General features: G+C 50.3%; 1 protein-coding gene across 1 annotated transcript in view; it reads right to left on the bottom strand.

Moving 5' to 3' along the window:
* DTD2 (D-aminoacyl-tRNA deacylase 2) overlaps window positions 1-16,392 on the bottom strand; it is a 37,696-nt gene extending 21,304 nt beyond the window's left edge. Inside the window, exons 1-2 of the mRNA XM_078659392.1 lie at window positions 16,233-16,392; window positions 9,276-9,446 (exon numbers count right to left, since the gene is read on the bottom strand). Coding sequence (XP_078515518.1) covers window positions 9,276-9,386 — 111 coding nt within the window. The 5' untranslated portion in view covers window positions 9,387-9,446; window positions 16,233-16,392. The remainder of the gene's footprint in view (window positions 1-9,275; window positions 9,447-16,232) is intronic.
* Between the last annotated feature and the right edge of the window lie 882 nt (window positions 16,393-17,274).

Genomic DNA, 17,274 nt, shown 5'->3' with positions numbered 1-17,274 from the left:
TAAGCAACTACACCACAAGTTCGTAGACCAAAAATCCACCGGAAGTTGTGCACATCACCCCAATCCTTTCTTAACCACAAACCCCACCCACCACATGACAATGTGAATTGAGCCACTCGATGCGAGGCACGCACACAATTGAGCGAAAGTACGATAAAGACGTAGACCAGGGGGGTCAATCAACCCGCAAGTGAGCATAAGTTCAAATAGGTAGTTCAAATGTATCAGCAACAGCAGCACGGGCAGTGAAACACAGGAGTTCAGTTTCGCCGTTCGGAAACGCTGGAGTTTCCCCGCAATGTAGAAACACGAACTCGTAGATGCAGAGACAGGCAGCAGTCCAGTATTCCTCCCAGGCACCCGAGAGGGACCGGGCTCCGGCACAACATCAGAGTCCCCGATCTCAATACTTCGAAGAGCAAGGAGCTCCAAAGCCACTGGCTCACTAAGCGGTCGATGACCAGCGGTAATAACCCTCGCAACAGCCGAAGGGGGTGAGGCAATGGAAGCACTGGGACAAGGGGGATGCATGAAGAAGCGTCCATCCAAGATGGCGGCGGACCGCGAAGAGCGTATAGGGGCATTGGGGGCCAGGGACGCGTGCAAGGATCTCAGGGCATCAAGAACATCTCCAATTGTAGGCTCACGCACACATGTCCAGGCCCCCGTGCAGTCCGGCAACCCCAGTCCGCCGCCACGAGGTGATCCATATTCCAGATAGGCGGCAGCCATTTTGTGAAGTCAGCCCCTTCACCACCCTCCGTTACTCTCAAAACGGTTAAAAAATGTAGGACTTTACAGAGCTCCGGGGGGTACCAGCGATGGCGGCCTCGGTGCAGAAGGGGTACTCGCCCAATGCGGGGGTCCGCCTATCTCAAACGCCGGCGCTCCTCACTAGCAGAGTTCAGGCGCGAGGGTCCAGGGTCGCCGGACGCAGCAGCGGCGGGGGGGACCCCTTCACATGACCAGTCCCCGAAGCATCGCGCCCCGCATCAGCCTCAGGCCACCAGGACTGGCCCGGCTCAGGATCACCGGGATGTTCGCACAACAGCTCTCACCAGTGGCTCACTCTCTCGGCCGAGGTCGACAGTCACAGCCATACCAGGCCGGATCCCATAGGGGAGGTCCCGGGCCAGGCTCCACGGAGGCCCCGGTCCATTCGGGGGGCACAACTTCGGAACCGCGGCACGTCGGAGCTTCCGGGAAAGATGGTGAGTATGAGCAAAGCGTTATGTTCCCAGTTCTTCGATAATGTGTCGTCTCCGGACAGGATATAAGGCAGGATATACGAGTCAGGCCGGAGGGCTGACGGAGCCGAGCTAAAAGGCGACCATTACGCTCGCGAGCTTGGCTCCTCCCCCCCCAATCCACTAACTTAACATATTTGACAAAATATATGAAATCTTACATCAAGTACATATGTTTTAAAAGTGAAAGGACATCAGAGACAACAGATGGAGCAACAGTCCCTGACCAGAAGTAGACATGAACCACTATTAAACCAGGGTCTCTTTTCTGTCGTCATCGCCACACGGAAAGACGATGGCACAAAACTAATGACCCAGCCGAGCGAGAGAAATACAAGTCACTACTCAATTCCTACAAAAAATGCATCACGACAACTAAAGCTGAATATTACGAAACCAGAATCAATACAGCAGATAACAAACAGAAAGAAATCTTTAGAATTCTGAAAGAACTCCGCCAAAAACCAGAACAAAAACCAGCGGATGCCTCAATCGACTGTAATCCATTCTAATCCTTCTTCCTGGAAAAAGTGAGGGATATTCTTTCTGATATTGACAATACTCCTACTAATTACAATTTACTACCCCTTCCCCAGACTCCACCTCCTGACCATGTACTCTCCAGTTTTCCCAAACTGGATACAGCTTCCCTCAGGCTGCTCACGAACCGGATAAAAACAGGTTCCCCTTCAGACCCATGTCCCCCTAGAATTTTTCGAATGGCACTTCCAGGTCAAATCATTTCCATGCTAAATAACTCGTTAGAGAGCGGGTATCTGCCATCTTGCCTCAAGGAAGCGAGAGTCAAACCCCTACTAAAGAAGCCAGGGGCCGATGTGACCAATCCAAAAAACTATAGACCAATCTCCCAGCTACACTTCTTGGCTAAAGTCCTAGAGCAACATGTTCTGAAAACACTCTCACCCTTCCTGGAGGACCACCACCTCCTTCAAGGACGGCAAGCTGGGTTTAGAGCACATCATAGCACTGAGCTGGTTATGTTATCAGTGCTTGATGAGCTTAGAGCCATGGCAGACAGTAAAAGACCCTGTGCCCTGGTACTATTAGATCTATCAGCGGCATTCGATACGGTCAGCCATGCCCTACTACTGGATAGACTCGCCACCCTAGGCATCCAGGATCAGGCCCATCGATGGCTTGAATCATTCCTATCTGGCAGGTCCCAAAGGATCCAACTAGGAGAGGCAGTATCCGATATAGGCTCGCTTAGCTGCGGAGTTCCCCAGGGCTCAGCCCTATCCCCACTCCTCTTTAATGTTTACCTGCAACCACTGGTAACAGCCTTAGCCAAGATGGGTTGTAAAATCTTTAATTATGCGGATGATACCCAGCTGCTTCTAAGCATCGATAATACCGCATCTGCTCAGACCCAGGCACAAAATATCCTCAGATTCACCGTGAGTTGGATGACAGCTAACTCACTAAAAATCAACCCTGACAAAACAGAGATTCTGGTCATCCCTACAACAGATTCCCCCTGGGGTGATCAGTTCTGGCCCCAAGAACTAGGTCCCACCCCAGACCTAGGCCAGCTGTAAAGAGCCTTGGCATAAAAATTGATGTTGAACTCTCCATGGCCAACCAAATCTCCTCCGTGGTCGGTACCTGCACGGGCCTAATTAGGCAACTACGAAAACGGGTCCCCCTTCTCTCTACCTCCACACTCCAGACGATCGTTTCAGCTACCATCATCTCGAGGTTAGATTACGGCAACGCCAGGCCCGGACTGGCCATAGCGGGCACCGGGCAATCCCCCGGTGCGCCACAAGGGTGGGGGCCGGTTTTGAGCCCCTGGGGGCCGATTTTGTTACAGGGGCCGGTTTTGCAGCATAGCTGCAAAATCGGCCCTGCAACAAAATCGGCCGAAAACCGGCCCTAGCAAAACGCTCGGCGGCACCTCCAACACCCCCGAGCGGGGAGGGGGGGCCGGCCGAGCACTTTGCCAGGGCCGGTTTTGGTTCCCAGTCCGGCCCTGGGCAACGCCCTATACATCGGTCTCCCCCAGACACTGGCAAACAGATTACAGGTGGTCCTAAATGATGCAGCCAGATTGATCCTTAGACTCCCTAGAAGATCCCATGCCATCCCGCTTCTATGCAAATTGCACTGGCTCCCTATAAGACAAAGAGCGAAATTCAAGAGCCTTTGCATCGCCCACAAAGCAATATACGGCCTAGCTCCCACCTACATAAAAGACCGCCTTGAGGTCTACACCCCGGGACGCTCATTGCGATCCTCCGAGGCGTACCTCTTGTCCTGTCCTCGGTACCAGCTCTCCTCGAAAGGGGGTAGAGCTTTCTCGGTACTTGTCCGCCAGCTCTGGAACAAGTTACCTGAGCAGCTCCGTAAAGAACCTAACCTGCTCCATTTTCGGAAACAACTCAAAACTATCCTGTTTAGGGAAGCATTAAGCACAGCTTAACGCTCTTTTCATGCCTGACCCGATTACCGACTATGCAGTTACGCCAACCCCCCCCCCCCCCCCAAGAGCGCTAATAGACCTGACGGTGATTTAGCGCTATATAAATATCAATTAACATAACATAACATATTTGGCTAATGGAGACCTAATCCTTGATTCAAGATCTTATACTAAATCTTAAAATTCTATATATTTTTTTAGACAAGGTAATCCCTATAAAAAATTTTAAAAAATTGGAGCGATGCCCTAAAATACACACATTTATGTAGATTTTTAAATGTGTGTGTCGCTATTTTCTTTTATGGGGGTTAAATACCAAACCAGCTTTTTTTTCAAAAGATGGGCAAGTGTTACTAATTTTCATATATCTGTGTGTGTGTGTGCTTATTTTCTTTTACGTTTTAAAGGTATGCAAGACTTAGCCCTTGACCTTCCACACCAACATATATATTTACATCAAAAGTGGGAATAGCCCTTTCCGCTACGAAGCCCAGTTGTGGGAAGAACACCAGAAGCTCAATGGTTTGATCACAATGAAATGGAGATGCCACCTTTGAAGAAATTTGGGATTGGTTCCAAGGACAATTGTGAACCTGAAAGAAAGGCTTCTCAAGAGTCAGGGCTTGCAACTCCCTAACGCAAGGAATGTCACCTTCTAGGAGACTAAATGTAAAGGGCATTAATGTAGAGGTTCAAAGGGGCGGCCCTTAAGTCTGGTAAGGATGATAATAAGGTTCAAGACTGGGGCAAGGCAACCCTGAGTAGAATAACACTTTGAAACCCTCCATGCCATGAAGGTCTTGACCAAAGGTATTCTGAATAAGGAAGTGTTGAATATTCTGCAAGTAGGTACCTGTAGCGGTCTGGTGTAGCCTTAGGATGTATAGGCAAGGCCTGATTTTTGCTGGGGAAGGAAATATAAAATGAGTTTTTGTACTGGAGGGTTAAGCAGGCCTATGTTCTTAGGCATGCAGTAGTGGACAATCCTTTTCCACTTGGCACTGTAGAAGGTCCATGAAACTTTGAGGATGGACATGCACTCTTGAGAGAGGTTAAGGTACCCAAACTTTAAGACCTCAGGAGCCAGATGACTAGATTAAGCTGCTTGGGATTGCGGTGTCTGATCTTGAGATGATCTTGCAGTGGTCTAGCATTAGAAGGTCCAGCCTGCTCCGCAGCTTTTAATGGAGAACCACTAACATTTCCAGGAGGGTCGTGGAACGGGGTTGTCTGACCGAAGTGGGAATGACCAGGATGAGCGTGAGAGACGTTTGCTGCAGCTTCCACACAAAAGAAGTGAGAGAGGTGAAAAAGCATAGGCAAATATTCAGACTAGTTTATCCATACTGCATTGCCCATGAACTGTGGGAATCTGGGTCGAAGCTCTGGCATTTGGCGTTCTGGGAGGTGGCGAACAGTTCAACATTGGGTACTCCCCATCAACAGAAATACAAGAGGAACATTTGTGGGTGGAGTTCCCACTCATGGGCTTGTGGCCACATGCTGCTGAGCAGGTCTGCAAAATTGTCATACACTCCGGAAAGGCACCCTGTCAGGAGGTGTATCCGAAGATGAATAGCCCAGTACCAAAGACCAGCAGCTGTGCTGAGTGAGTGCTGCCTTGTTTTTGGAGGTAATACATGGCAGTCATTTTGCCTGTTTTTATAAGGACTTCTTTGTGCTAACCTTCTTGTAAGAAGGCTTTGGGTCTATGAAGGGCTGGGCTGCAACAGGTTGTTACTGTTTCACCACTGCAGAAAGCAATAAGTGCTGGCCCATAACAACAACAGATCCGCACACTGGCCCTCAGTTTGGGACCATTACTTTGAGAGGCAATGCTGTAGTGGGCACATGTATAAGCAGGTGTGAGGAACAATGGCTATGCATGAGGCCATCATACCTAGAAGGCACAGGACTGTTCTACCAGTTGAGGATTTGGATTAAAAAGAGCCAGTAGTTGCTGGAAGGCCTGCACTCTTGCTTGACTGTGATAAGCTTTGCCAGTGACAGCATTTCGTACAGCTTCCAGAAAGGGTTGACTTGCAGAGGTTGCAGGTCGGACTTGACAGTGTTTATTGTTAAAGCCCCTGTTGTGATGGAGGGAAATCATGGTTTGGATATGTGCGAAGCAATGCTGCTTGCTTACACTCTTGATCAGCCATACATCTAAGTATGGGAATACATGGATTTCAGTCTGACTAAACCAGGCAGCCTCAACCGCAAGGCACTTTGTGAACACTCTGGGGGCAGTGGTGACCCTGAACTGTAGCTCTTTGAACTGATAATTCTGCACACTTACCATGAATCGTATGCAGCGGCCATGAGTGGGGTGGATAGGTATAGGAAGTAGGTGTCCTATAGGTCGAGAGCTATCATAAAGTCACCGTGCTGTGGTAGAGGAGTGAACATATGGAAGTGCCCTGAGAGGATGTACTTGGTGAGGGGCCTGAGATTGAGGATTGGCCTTAGAGAGCCGCCCATTTTAGGGAAGAACAAATAGAGGGAGTAAACTCCGTCTTGGTGTTTTTCAATGACACTATTGCGCTCTTGAGGATAGGCACCTGGACCTCTTCTTGCAGAAGGCGCTGTGGGGAGTCTGATTTTGCGTGGTGGGATCTTTGGTGGGCTGCAGTGGATTCCCGGCTTTAGCCGTGTTGAATAATGGAAATATACACACTAGCCGGAAGTGAGCTGTCCTCAATAGAGAAGATACCCCTGTAGCCCCTGCACTCAATAGGTGTAGTGGGGGTGGGGTGGGAGGGAGTCACTGTTTGGTAAAGGTGGCCCCTTTAGCAGTGCCTCTGTCGTTTCTGCCTCTAGTGGTATTGCCCTTATAAACACCCCTTGAACACCCCCTTGTGTGATGTGACCGCTGTGGTGAGGCTAGTGGAGGTGGCATGTGAGATGGTGGCAGTGAGGCAAGAGGAGTAGACAGAGGACAAGGAGGGCAAACACGGATGGGGCTAGTACCCCAGTCATTGTATTTCTTGTGCCTTGGGGAAGATATAGGCTCCAGGGCAATCTGGCACTTGAAGAACAGCTTTCGCTTCTTTGGTAGTGTCCTGTGGCTTTGGCGGGGGTTGGGTTGTAGTTTTTCCTGTCTGGGGGTGCATGAAGAGCCTCCTTTAGGGAGTTTCTAGCTCTTCTTGGATACTCTGGAGAACGGGTTGTTCCAAGTTCTCAGAGCTCGTTACCAGTGGTGGTCTTTGGCGTCAAGAGCGTTTTCGGCAGAGAGTTTTGCTGCAGCGTTGAAGGTGTTTTCGGTGTCAATGATTTGATGTGCTGTGGTTGTCTTCAGCAGAGTTTTTGTCTTTGGTGCCGGTGGGTCTTCCAGTGCCGGGGTGGAGCGGCCTGAGGTTTTCTATCAAGACCGCATTTTATGCAGGGTCTTTTTGGCCGGAGAAGGAAGCATTGTCAGCTCTGAGAGCTTTGGCTCCAAGGCCTTCGGTCAGTGCGGACCATGGCCCGAAGGCAGTGATGAACCTGCAGACACTGATCAGTCTATGGGCTTTATGGCCCGACCCAGAGAGGGGCGGTGCTCGCCAGGAACACGTGGAAGTTGTGCAACCAACGGTTGCGACTAGACCATACTCACGATTGGAGTCTTTGAATCTGGAATCATTTTACCATCTAAATCGTCTGGTGGACTCGCCTCCGGGCTGAATTGCAGTGATTCTGTCCCAGAGGGACCGGCATCATCCTGGTCTAGAACTTTGCGCTCCCCAAAGAGGTCAGGAGTATTGTCTTCCTTTCATCTCTGACGGGTCTCCCTCCCCTCATGTTGGTACTGAAGGGTATCGTCGTGCTCGGGGGAGAGGCAGAGGTTACAAGACCTGGTGATGGTCAGTCTGAGGAACTTGGAATGACACTGGGGGGCAAGATTGCAAGGGTGTCCTTTCCATCCCTGACCTGGCATGTTGAGCGGAAGAGAGACGAGGTATGGACAGGAAGCCCCAGGAAGAGGCCGAGGCCCCAGTTGAAGGCATCGAAGCGGTCATGGTTGTCGGTTGACTATCGGCAGCAACGAAGGGTAAAGATTGTTAGAAATTGGATAAGGAGTGACGAGGAGGCCTGACAAAAGGCACTGTTCGGCGCAGAACACAGATCCCGAGCCATACACGTCTGAAGCGGATGGTGGAAACCAATGGAGCTGGTGCCGTGCGCATTACTAGGCAAAGAAGAACCACTACAATTCGCGGCTCAAGGCACTTCTTTGAAGAAAAGTAACACGCAAACATCCTCGCCCAACACTACATGGCTGGAGTATGCAGAGCATGTGTATCTACAACCACACAATCCACAAACATCATATTTTTCTACATATGCAGCTTTTCCCTAATTATTACTTTTTAAAATGTTTGGACCTGTTTCTGTATATAGGAGCTTAAAACGTGTTTTATATATGTAATATTTATAATAATAATAGTAATAGATCTGCACTATTGAAACATGTCGATGAAGGCAACACTTACCGGCACACTTCTATAAAGTTAGGTTAGGGATTCAAATACACAGTTTTAGTTATCGTGTTTAGTCGTGTAAGTCTTGTATTGAAACTCAGCTAATGTGGGGGACGCATGGCCAGATAAAACGTTACAAGACAGCAACACCACTGTTCTCTGCTGATGCAGGTGTCAGAGAGGGGAGGCAGCTCTAGGGAAAGGAAATACTATATTAGTAGTTCTCTTGTCCCTTTAATTTGTTCTCAGTGGGACATAGCAATAAGACTAATGTGAGATTCTTAATTGTTTATAGTTCTCTCTGTGGTGCACCTGTGAGGGGGTCTCAATGTTTATGGAGAATTCATTCATATTTGGAATACCGACAATTAATGCTTCAGAATAGAAGACTGGCTAACAATACAATATTTATTGTACCACTTGCCAAGATACTTAAAGTGGACTCTTCGAGGATTAAAATATACGTTTGAAACGAGTGACAAGTCTTGGATGTCAGGGCTTTTGTTTGTTCCTATTTTGGGATGAGGGCAGCATGAGCAGTTTCCCCTCTGACTCAAGTGTAAGCTTCACTTTGGAATCTGCCTTGGAAGGTGGGCGTTCTCTGCATTAAGCAGAATCTCCCGGCATTTATAAGGCAGACAAGTACACTGGATTCACTCATGTTTGAGTGCTCTTCGGCATCTAAAGTGAGCTCATCGGAAGCAGACAGTCATAAAATGTATCCTTTATTTATCCTTCTAGTATCCAGGCGTCTAGCGTGGTCTAGTGGAACTTCTGGACGTGTTTGATTAACCCCTTGCATGCTGCCGCGATTCTGCACCTGTGCGGCAAAATCGCGAGTGGGCAGGTTTAGGACGGCCCCCAGCCGTCATCAGCACACGAGTGCCGTAGTGCATGACGGATGGGGGCCGTCATCAGCATGCAAGGGTTTAAAACACAAGCTGAACTACTTGGGGTTGAGAGGAAGGTGTCAAGTGGGGCAGAGTTGGCAGCATCCGGAGCTTCTTGTAGGCTGATGCTCTCACATACGTTCCTCCAGCTGTAGAGGCATGGGGATAGGAAAGCGGAGCTCTAAGGGAGTGGTCGCGACATTGGCTGGTTGCCTCTTCAGTGGTCACACCTCACCTCTACAAACTCAGCCGGGGATTCTTCAGAGCTCGGCTTCACTTGCAGCTTGGCATAGAGACACTGCTGGACCACGGCGCGGGCGGCGACCACCTTGTCCTTCTCCGCCATGGTATTCTGCACAGTGACCGGTACAATATTCTCCTTCCAGGAGCTGGAACCAGCCAATTTCTGAAAAAATACAAAAACACTGCTTATAAGGAGCACCACAGGTTCATGTATGCTACTAGACGTCTATATGGAATCGGTCTATAAACAGCATGACCTCCCCCAAGTGGGACAGTATGCAAAGCTGCAAATACACGGAGCACTGGTAATAACCCTTGTGCCAGCCAGGAGTCTACCGGGCTGCCACTTACCAGCATCGAGCCAAGGGACATCTACAACCACTTGCCTCTGCCAGGAACATGGAGAGAGTTCAGAGTTCAGCTACAAGAACAGGGAGAAGTGGTTACACCCTGAAGCGATGCCTGCTGCAAACTTGGCCACAGATGCACGATTGAACCACACCTAGGGGGACCGGTCACTAAAGAGGCTTCAAAACCCAGTGCCTGGCAGCAGAATCCTGGCCCTTAGAGCAGTGGCTGCAGACTACAGTACGACAAGGGTAACTTCTGGACTACCACTTACTAAACCAAAATATGGAAATATGCAAACTGATGTAACAATCAGGAAATACATTATTTTAGTTTGTGCATTTAAGAACTGGGACCAACAACATACATGGTTTTCTTCTAACCCAAGATGGACAATCCAAACTGCTCGACCTATTAGTTAAGATTTATTAAAGCTGATCCATGATCAGGGCTTTTGCTATAAGTAAACGTTCCCCCTGAGAGATGAGCCGACAGATGTGACTTTGCAGGGAAGGGCACAGCTATGAAGGCGTTACAGGTGTTGTCAGTGCTCACTGTGCAGCCCTTCCCTCCATAATCCTTTTCAATCCGACTAACAGACTCACATGTCCACCGCTCAAATTAACTCATATTTCCCTATAATAATCCACCACTAATCCTTTGGGTTCCAGAGAGGCATGCTACTTTCTGAAAAGTGCTATGACACCCCGCCAGGCGTAGTAAGCACTATATAAATACAATTACAACACAGGTGTCAATTAGCAGGGCCAACAGAAGGGTGTGTGTATGCCTGTGTCTGGCCTTAGTTGGGGAAAGTGTTGGGATGGGCATTCTTAAGCCCTCTAATGCCTTTTAAAAATGGTAACCGCGCCTGTTATAACAATTACAAAAGGGAAATCAGTGGCATGAAGCAAATTATAAAGGTTGTTCCAGCGCATCCGTACTTCCAAAGCTACCACTGTGCAGCTGTGTCTTTAGCCCGCGCCCTTTAGAAAGGTTTCCCACATTAGCAAAGGTCTACAGAGCACCCCAGTTTCCAAAGCCAGCCCTGTTTCAAACACCATCAAAACGGCAAAAACAGTTTCAATGATCAACTGTACAACTCAGTTCAATGTCTTTCATTCATGAAGTTTGAGCAGAAGAAGTCTTAAGCCTACTCAACAGGCATGTCTGCCTTTGTTAAGCTCTTGGCCCAAGTGCAGGCCAAACCCACATTTACTTGCTGGTGGTCAATGCGGCCAAAACAGTGGGGGGAGGGGTCCAATCTTGATCTTGCAGCGGCAACTCTTCTTGTGGCCTCACTATCATCCTTGCGTTGGAAGAGAGATGTTGAGATGTAGTCGGTGGGCAGGCCTGCACCAAGGACTCATCCTCTGCAGCGGCCGCCTTCCTGGCCCATTGCAGACAGGTGCTCAGATTTGGCAGTTGCAGCCTCTGGGCAGAGTCATACATGGTATCAGGTCCTCTGCAACTGCAGCCCCATGGCCAATCAGGGCTTCCTGCTTCAAATGCAACACACCTTCACTTCCAGAGGTGGTCTGTAGCCTGTCAACCCCACAGCGGAATGCCGGGCAACACAGTAGTGCTTGGTCTTTGAAATTCTCAACATAGATCACATGGGAACCACTCAGAGGCCAGGAAGAGCCCTTCACAGCAGAAGTCACTCCTAGTTTTTTCTCTGTGACAGTCAGCTTTCTCTGGTTGTTCCTCACGCTGTGAAAATGCTGAACGTCTCCTCCTGGACAGTATTTCAGGCTGCAAGGCCAGGCACACTCCTTCCCTCTTTCAGCAGGCAGCAGAGTTTCTAGTCATTTCATGCAAACCCTGAGCTCCTCCAGTAAAAAGCCCAGATTCCAGGCAAGTTCCTCTAGCATAGGAGACTGTCTGTCAGGCAGACTTCTTCTCTTGCTACACAGCAGATCTTCAAGTACTCTGCAGAACACCCTTCCTTGTCAAGAAGAACTTAGAACTGGAACAAACTGGGGTAAATTAGACCCCACTTTTATACATATTTTCAAAACAGAGACTATGGATCCACTGTCTAAGGTTACAAGACAGGTTTGGATTGATTCACTTTCAAATATAATTTGTCTTCTTCTCAAACAGCAGATACCAATGAAGCTGGCTGCCCCCAGAGAAAAGTAACCAAAGCAAGGGCACAATGAAGGGTGTGATCTCTACACCTCGCAATCGTAAGACTTCCTGAAGCAGTAATCAGAGACATAGATTCACAGCAGAGGGGCAAGTCAAGAGAATGCGGTGGAGCTGATGACCTCCACGATTGGGTACTTGGAGTAGCTGTCCATCATGCATAGAGTCATCCCGCTGTCAGGGAAACTCCCAAAGTCAATGCTCATACTTTCCCACGGGACTTTCCCATGTACGTCTGTCTGAATGGGCATTGGATGTTATGGTGCATTAGTTAGCCGACAGGCTTGGCACCGTTTCACTGTTTCTTCCACTCGATCTTCTAGCCCAGGGAGCCAGATTTTGTCCCTCATTCTGGCTTTCATCTTTTCGGTTCCCTGGTACCCTCCATGGGCCAGTTGCGTTGGTTGTGGAGGGCTGCTGGAATCACGACATGTGACCCCCTCAGTAGGATTCCATCCTGGGTCACACTTTGTTCTTTGCGCACCCTCCACATTTTGGTGAGATATTCCTTGTCTCACCCCGACCACTCGGCGATTTGTAGGAAACGCGGCCAGTTGCCTCCTTGGATGGCACTGCGTACCTTGGCTATTAGTGGATCTCCTTTGGCTGTGGCCGTGATGTCCACCAGGGTCAGGGCGTTAGGGCATGTGTCTGAGGAGATCATGTTGATGTGTGCTTCCAATTCCTCGATCTCCTGTGTCTCCCCTTGGAGCTGGGTGTCGAGAGAGAAAGTCTGCAGGGTTCTTCGCACACAGCAGGACACTACCTCCATTTCGTATTGCTGCAGCCGGATGGACCGACACTTATTCCTTGGAGGTGGATGGGGTGCTGATCCTTTGAAGGGTGGCACTAGTGGCTGATAGTCCGTGATGACCTTGTACGGGTGGCCACAGATGTACAGGTGAAAAGGCCATCAAGCCCACCAGATAGCAAAGGCCTCACGTTCGATTTGTGCATAACTTTCCTCTGTGGGGGGAGAGTGATTTGCTGGCACACCCGAGTGCAGCCCATCTCCCGGTTTCTTGCTCCTGGGTGAGCACCTCCCCTAGGCCCACTGGGCTTGCATGCACGAGGAGCTCTGTGCATTTTGCGGGGTCAAAGTATACTAAGGTGGTGTGGTCGAGGAGGGCGTTCTTGATCTCCTGGAACGCCGTCTCTTCTCTCTTTCCCACGTCTACTTGGTGTCGGAGCAAGTGAGGCTCCTGAGGGGTTCTGTCAGGGTGGCCAGATCGGGGATGCATCATCCTGAGGAGGATCCTCACTTCCGACACTGTCAAGGGAGGTGGCGAGTCCTTGATAGTTTGGGACTTCCGCGGGTCCACCTGGATCCATTCTTGGTTGGAGATGTATCCGAAGAATTCTATCTCCCTCTGGATGAAGAGGCACTTTTCCAAGTGCAGGGTGACACCATGGTCCTGGAGGCGCTTCAGCGTGGCTCTGAGGTGTCTGTAGTGTTCGTCTGCGGTAGTGGAGTGGATGAGTATGTTGTCACTTGCACCCCTGGCAGCCCTGACAGGATCTCACGTACTGTGTCCTGAAATACTTCTGCTGCTGAAGATATTCCAAAGTTGAGGCATTTGTCGCACCGCAGCACCAGGTGGGTGCAGAACGTGGTGATGTACCTGCTCTTCTTGGCCAGGACCAACTGTGGTATCCTGCGTTTAAATCCAACTTAAAAAACCACTGGGACCCGTTGACGTCAGCCACTATGTCGTCCATCGTTGGCGTGATGTGGCGCTCCCGCGGGATGGCTTAGTTGGGGAGCTGCATGTCAATGCGCAATCTGAGCTTCCCCGGTTGCCGTGGTTATTCTGCTATGACGATGGGGGACACCCATGGGGTTGGCCTGAACACCTTTTCTTTCACCCCTTGGTCCTCCAACTTCTGCAGCTCCTGCTCCAAAAGGGCCTGAGGTGAAAAGGGATTCTCTGGTGGTGGAGTGCAGTCGGGGTCACCGCTGGGTCGATGCGCAACTTCACAGGGGCTCTCTTGATGCACCCCAGTCCCTTGAAAAGGCTCGCAAAGTGGCTGGGCAGCTCTTTCATTTGGTTCACTTGTATGCTCCACGCGAACGTCACCAAGCCCAGGTCCTCGGCGGCATGACTGCTGAGTAAGGTATCGGCTTCTTGGTCAATTATGCGGACTGTTGTGGTAATTTTGTTATCTTCTGACCTGATTGGCACATTCATTTGCCCTCGTAGATGTAGGGGCGATTGGCTTCCGTACGCAAATATTTTAGTCTTGGATGGTGCAAGTTTGGGTCGGGGTTGTAGCCTATTATGCTGCTGTATCCCCATGACGGTCACAGAGGCCGCAGTGTCAATAACAGCTTCTGAGCATGCTATCTAAACTGTGCATGTGGGTTGTGGCCTCCTCCGTTTCTTTGGCTCTTGAGTGAATGAGACAAGGTGTATGTCGACTTCTTCATCCTCCGTGGATGTCTTCTACCCTGTAGGTGGCCTGATCAGACTTCTTGGCGCTGCTTGTAGGTGTTAGGGAGGTGCTCGACAGTTGGCGCACCATCCTCCTCATCGGCTTTCCACTTCTGGTGTCTTTCCGTTGATTCTTCTTTCTGCATACGGAGGCAAAATGGTTCGGGATCCCACAGTGGGAGCACGTCCGACCCTGTGCGGGACACGCTTGGACAGGATGTTCCTCGCGTCCACAATACCCACATTGGCCCTTCGGGGTTTGGGGTGGACAGCTTCGCTGCCTGCTCCCTCTGGTCCTCACGGCGTCAGCGCGCATGTTCTTGACAGCTGTGTCTTTCTCTGCTGACTGTGTTAGGGCTACGTCCATCTCATCTGCTCTTGTTGCAGATAGGTCTTGTGTCCTGGCCAGGACCAATATGTCATTTAGGGGTATGTTTGGCTGCCTCAGGACCAGTCCTCGTAGCATCTTGCTGCGTTAACCCTGAATGATTTGGGAGAAAATCTCTTCCGTGGCCCTGTCGTCCGTTGCGTAGGTGCTGGCCAGCTCTCGCAACAGTGCGTAAAATGCATTGATTGATTCCCCTTCGCACTGGCAGGCTTGCCCCAGCTTAAATCTCTCAAAATCTAGATTCAGCTGCGGGTGGAAGTGTGCATTTAGCGCCATCATGGCGGCATTGTAGTCGGTAGGCGCTCCTTTATTGGGGAGGTGTTTGAATAGGAGGTATACTTCTTCCCCAGCATAATGGAAGAGTAATGATCGTTTCACTGTTCCATCTGTCTCTCTTGTTGCCACAAAGTAGTTTTCAAGCCACCTTAGCCACGTCTTACATCGTTGGGACGCAGTGGTGGGATTGGCTGACTCGCTGAACGGTGGTAGAACCCCTATTGGGGTGTGCTGTGTGACTAAATGCGTTTGAGGCTGATTTGCATTCGGATCATCGCCCATCTTGTGTCTCGGTGCACCTTCAATCGAGCTGCTTCTGGGATGTCATACCTGTCGTCTTGTGTTTACTTTGTGCTTGATCCCTGAATTCTCCCTTGTTTCCTCTCACCAGTTTTTTTCCTCTATATTCCTTATGCTTTCTTTATTGTTCTTCCTAGGATCTGGAGCTGAGCGTAACCATGGGGCTGCCCTCCTTCTTGCACGCTGTGGGGTCAGATATGCAGCCTTCGATGCTCCCTAGCTCTGGAGGTAGATGCCGGCCTGGCCACATGTGACTCACGTTTGGCCTTGCTGCGCACGGCTTGCGCTTGCCGAAACAGACCTTGGCGGCGGCCGGGGGGCTGTGTGTGCAGGGGGGGAGAGAAAAAAATCTGGGGAGGCGTGGATGACGTCTCGGTCTGCGGGCCTGATTGGAAGCAGCTCGTGGGGGTCACGTCGTCTGTGCCTGCAGGTGCGGGAGCGTGGGCGCGGCTCCGCTTTCGTCGCCAGTGTAAACTGGGTGGCTTGTGACATTAATAAGGACTAGGGGCAGCAGGGAAATAACACACACAACACTCCGTTGGACAGTTGGGTGGAAGGCCTTGTGTGGCCACTAACCCATTTATTTATTGGACCGGGACACCCCTGGCACAAGCGCGTGGGTGCGAATCATGCAGGTCACGCCAGGTTAACAGCAAGACCGCGGACTGGCTACAGTTACAATGGAAACTGCTCCCCTGTGGTTCAGGGGATGTGTAGTCTGTAATGTTTTACTGTTTTATTTTTTTTATGTTCTTTACATACTGATACGCAAATAAAGTGAAAAAATATATGCATAATCCTCACCTCCTAGTCCTCAATAGAATTGAAACTTTCTTTCTTCTTAGCTAGGACATTTTTCATTGTCCTTCTTGTTAACTAGGTGATTCTTCACTTCTCACATCTCTCTGGTGCTGTAGTCCACTTTCTATGTCTATTTATTGCACAAACAACGTGAACCCGCCCGGATGGCTCTCGGCAGCGCATCGGCGCACAGAAACTGCCGATTGGAGCAGTCGATTGAATGAGAGGCCCCTCCGGGGTCGAGTCTACTCACCAGCCCCGATGCTGTCCCTTCCGGATGCCAGCAGTGCCGTCTCCCGGGGACGGGTTAGTTTTACCCAGGGAACACAGACTTTGACACAAAAAACTCCTTAACAGACGCGGCGTAAGCACCCGGCATCTCTGCGCGCGTGTCATAGAAGCAAACAGCCAATGAGGATCTGGCAAGCGCTCCTCCTCAGCCAATCCCAAGATCTCCCAGCCAATGTAGAGTAACTGGGCATTGCCAAGATTTTAAAGTACCAATGGACAACTGACAAGAGGCCAGGAGCCAATCACGGGACAAGACGTTCTCCAAATGAAGGCGCGGCTTTCAGACTAAACCCCAAACAGAGATATGGTTCCGCCTCGTTGATTGGCTGTCAGCCCTGGGCCCCTCTCCCGGAAGTATACTTGTTTATATTATCCACCGTCAGGGGACAGAGGGTTGATGGACGAGGTTTAATATCACGAGGGGTCAAAGGGCAGCGGTCAGGGCAGGACAAGGGGCTCACACAGGGTGTCTCTAGCAGTGACAGTGCACGGGTGCACAGAGCCCCCGGGGAGAGTGACCGCCAGAGTTCCTGAGGTGGTGCGCGTGCCCGGGCCTGTGCCAGCAGCAGACTGACAGTCTGGGGCATTCACTCTGCCCTGCAGTCACTCCTGGGCCGTGTACCAGACACTCGCTCCCTGGGGCCCGTGGTTGAATACAGACTAGAGTAATGAAACTCAGTGACAATCATTAGTCTTGTATTCCCTCCCCAGTGTCATAGACTGTCTACAGTCTAGGGGGGACTGTCATTGTAGTCTTCCACTCACACTTCGGGGTCAGAGACAGTCTACAGCCTAGGGTCCTGTCAGTCTGAGGGTGACAAGCACTGTGTTCTCCCACTCACTCTCCAGAGTCAGCCACTGTATACAGCCTAGGGTGATGTAACTCAGAGAGACTATCATTAGTCTTGTATTGAATCCCCAGGGTCAAAGACTGTCTACAGTCTAGGGGGGGCAGACCTTGTGGTTAGCCACCCACTACCTCTTCGGGTCAGTCACGGTTTACA

Source organism: Lissotriton helveticus, chromosome 9 (genome assembly GCF_964261635.1).
Source record: "Lissotriton helveticus chromosome 9, aLisHel1.1, whole genome shotgun sequence".
Taxonomy (NCBI): Eukaryota; Metazoa; Chordata; class Amphibia; order Caudata; family Salamandridae; genus Lissotriton; species Lissotriton helveticus.
This window is presented reverse-complemented; position numbering and strand designations above follow the sequence as displayed.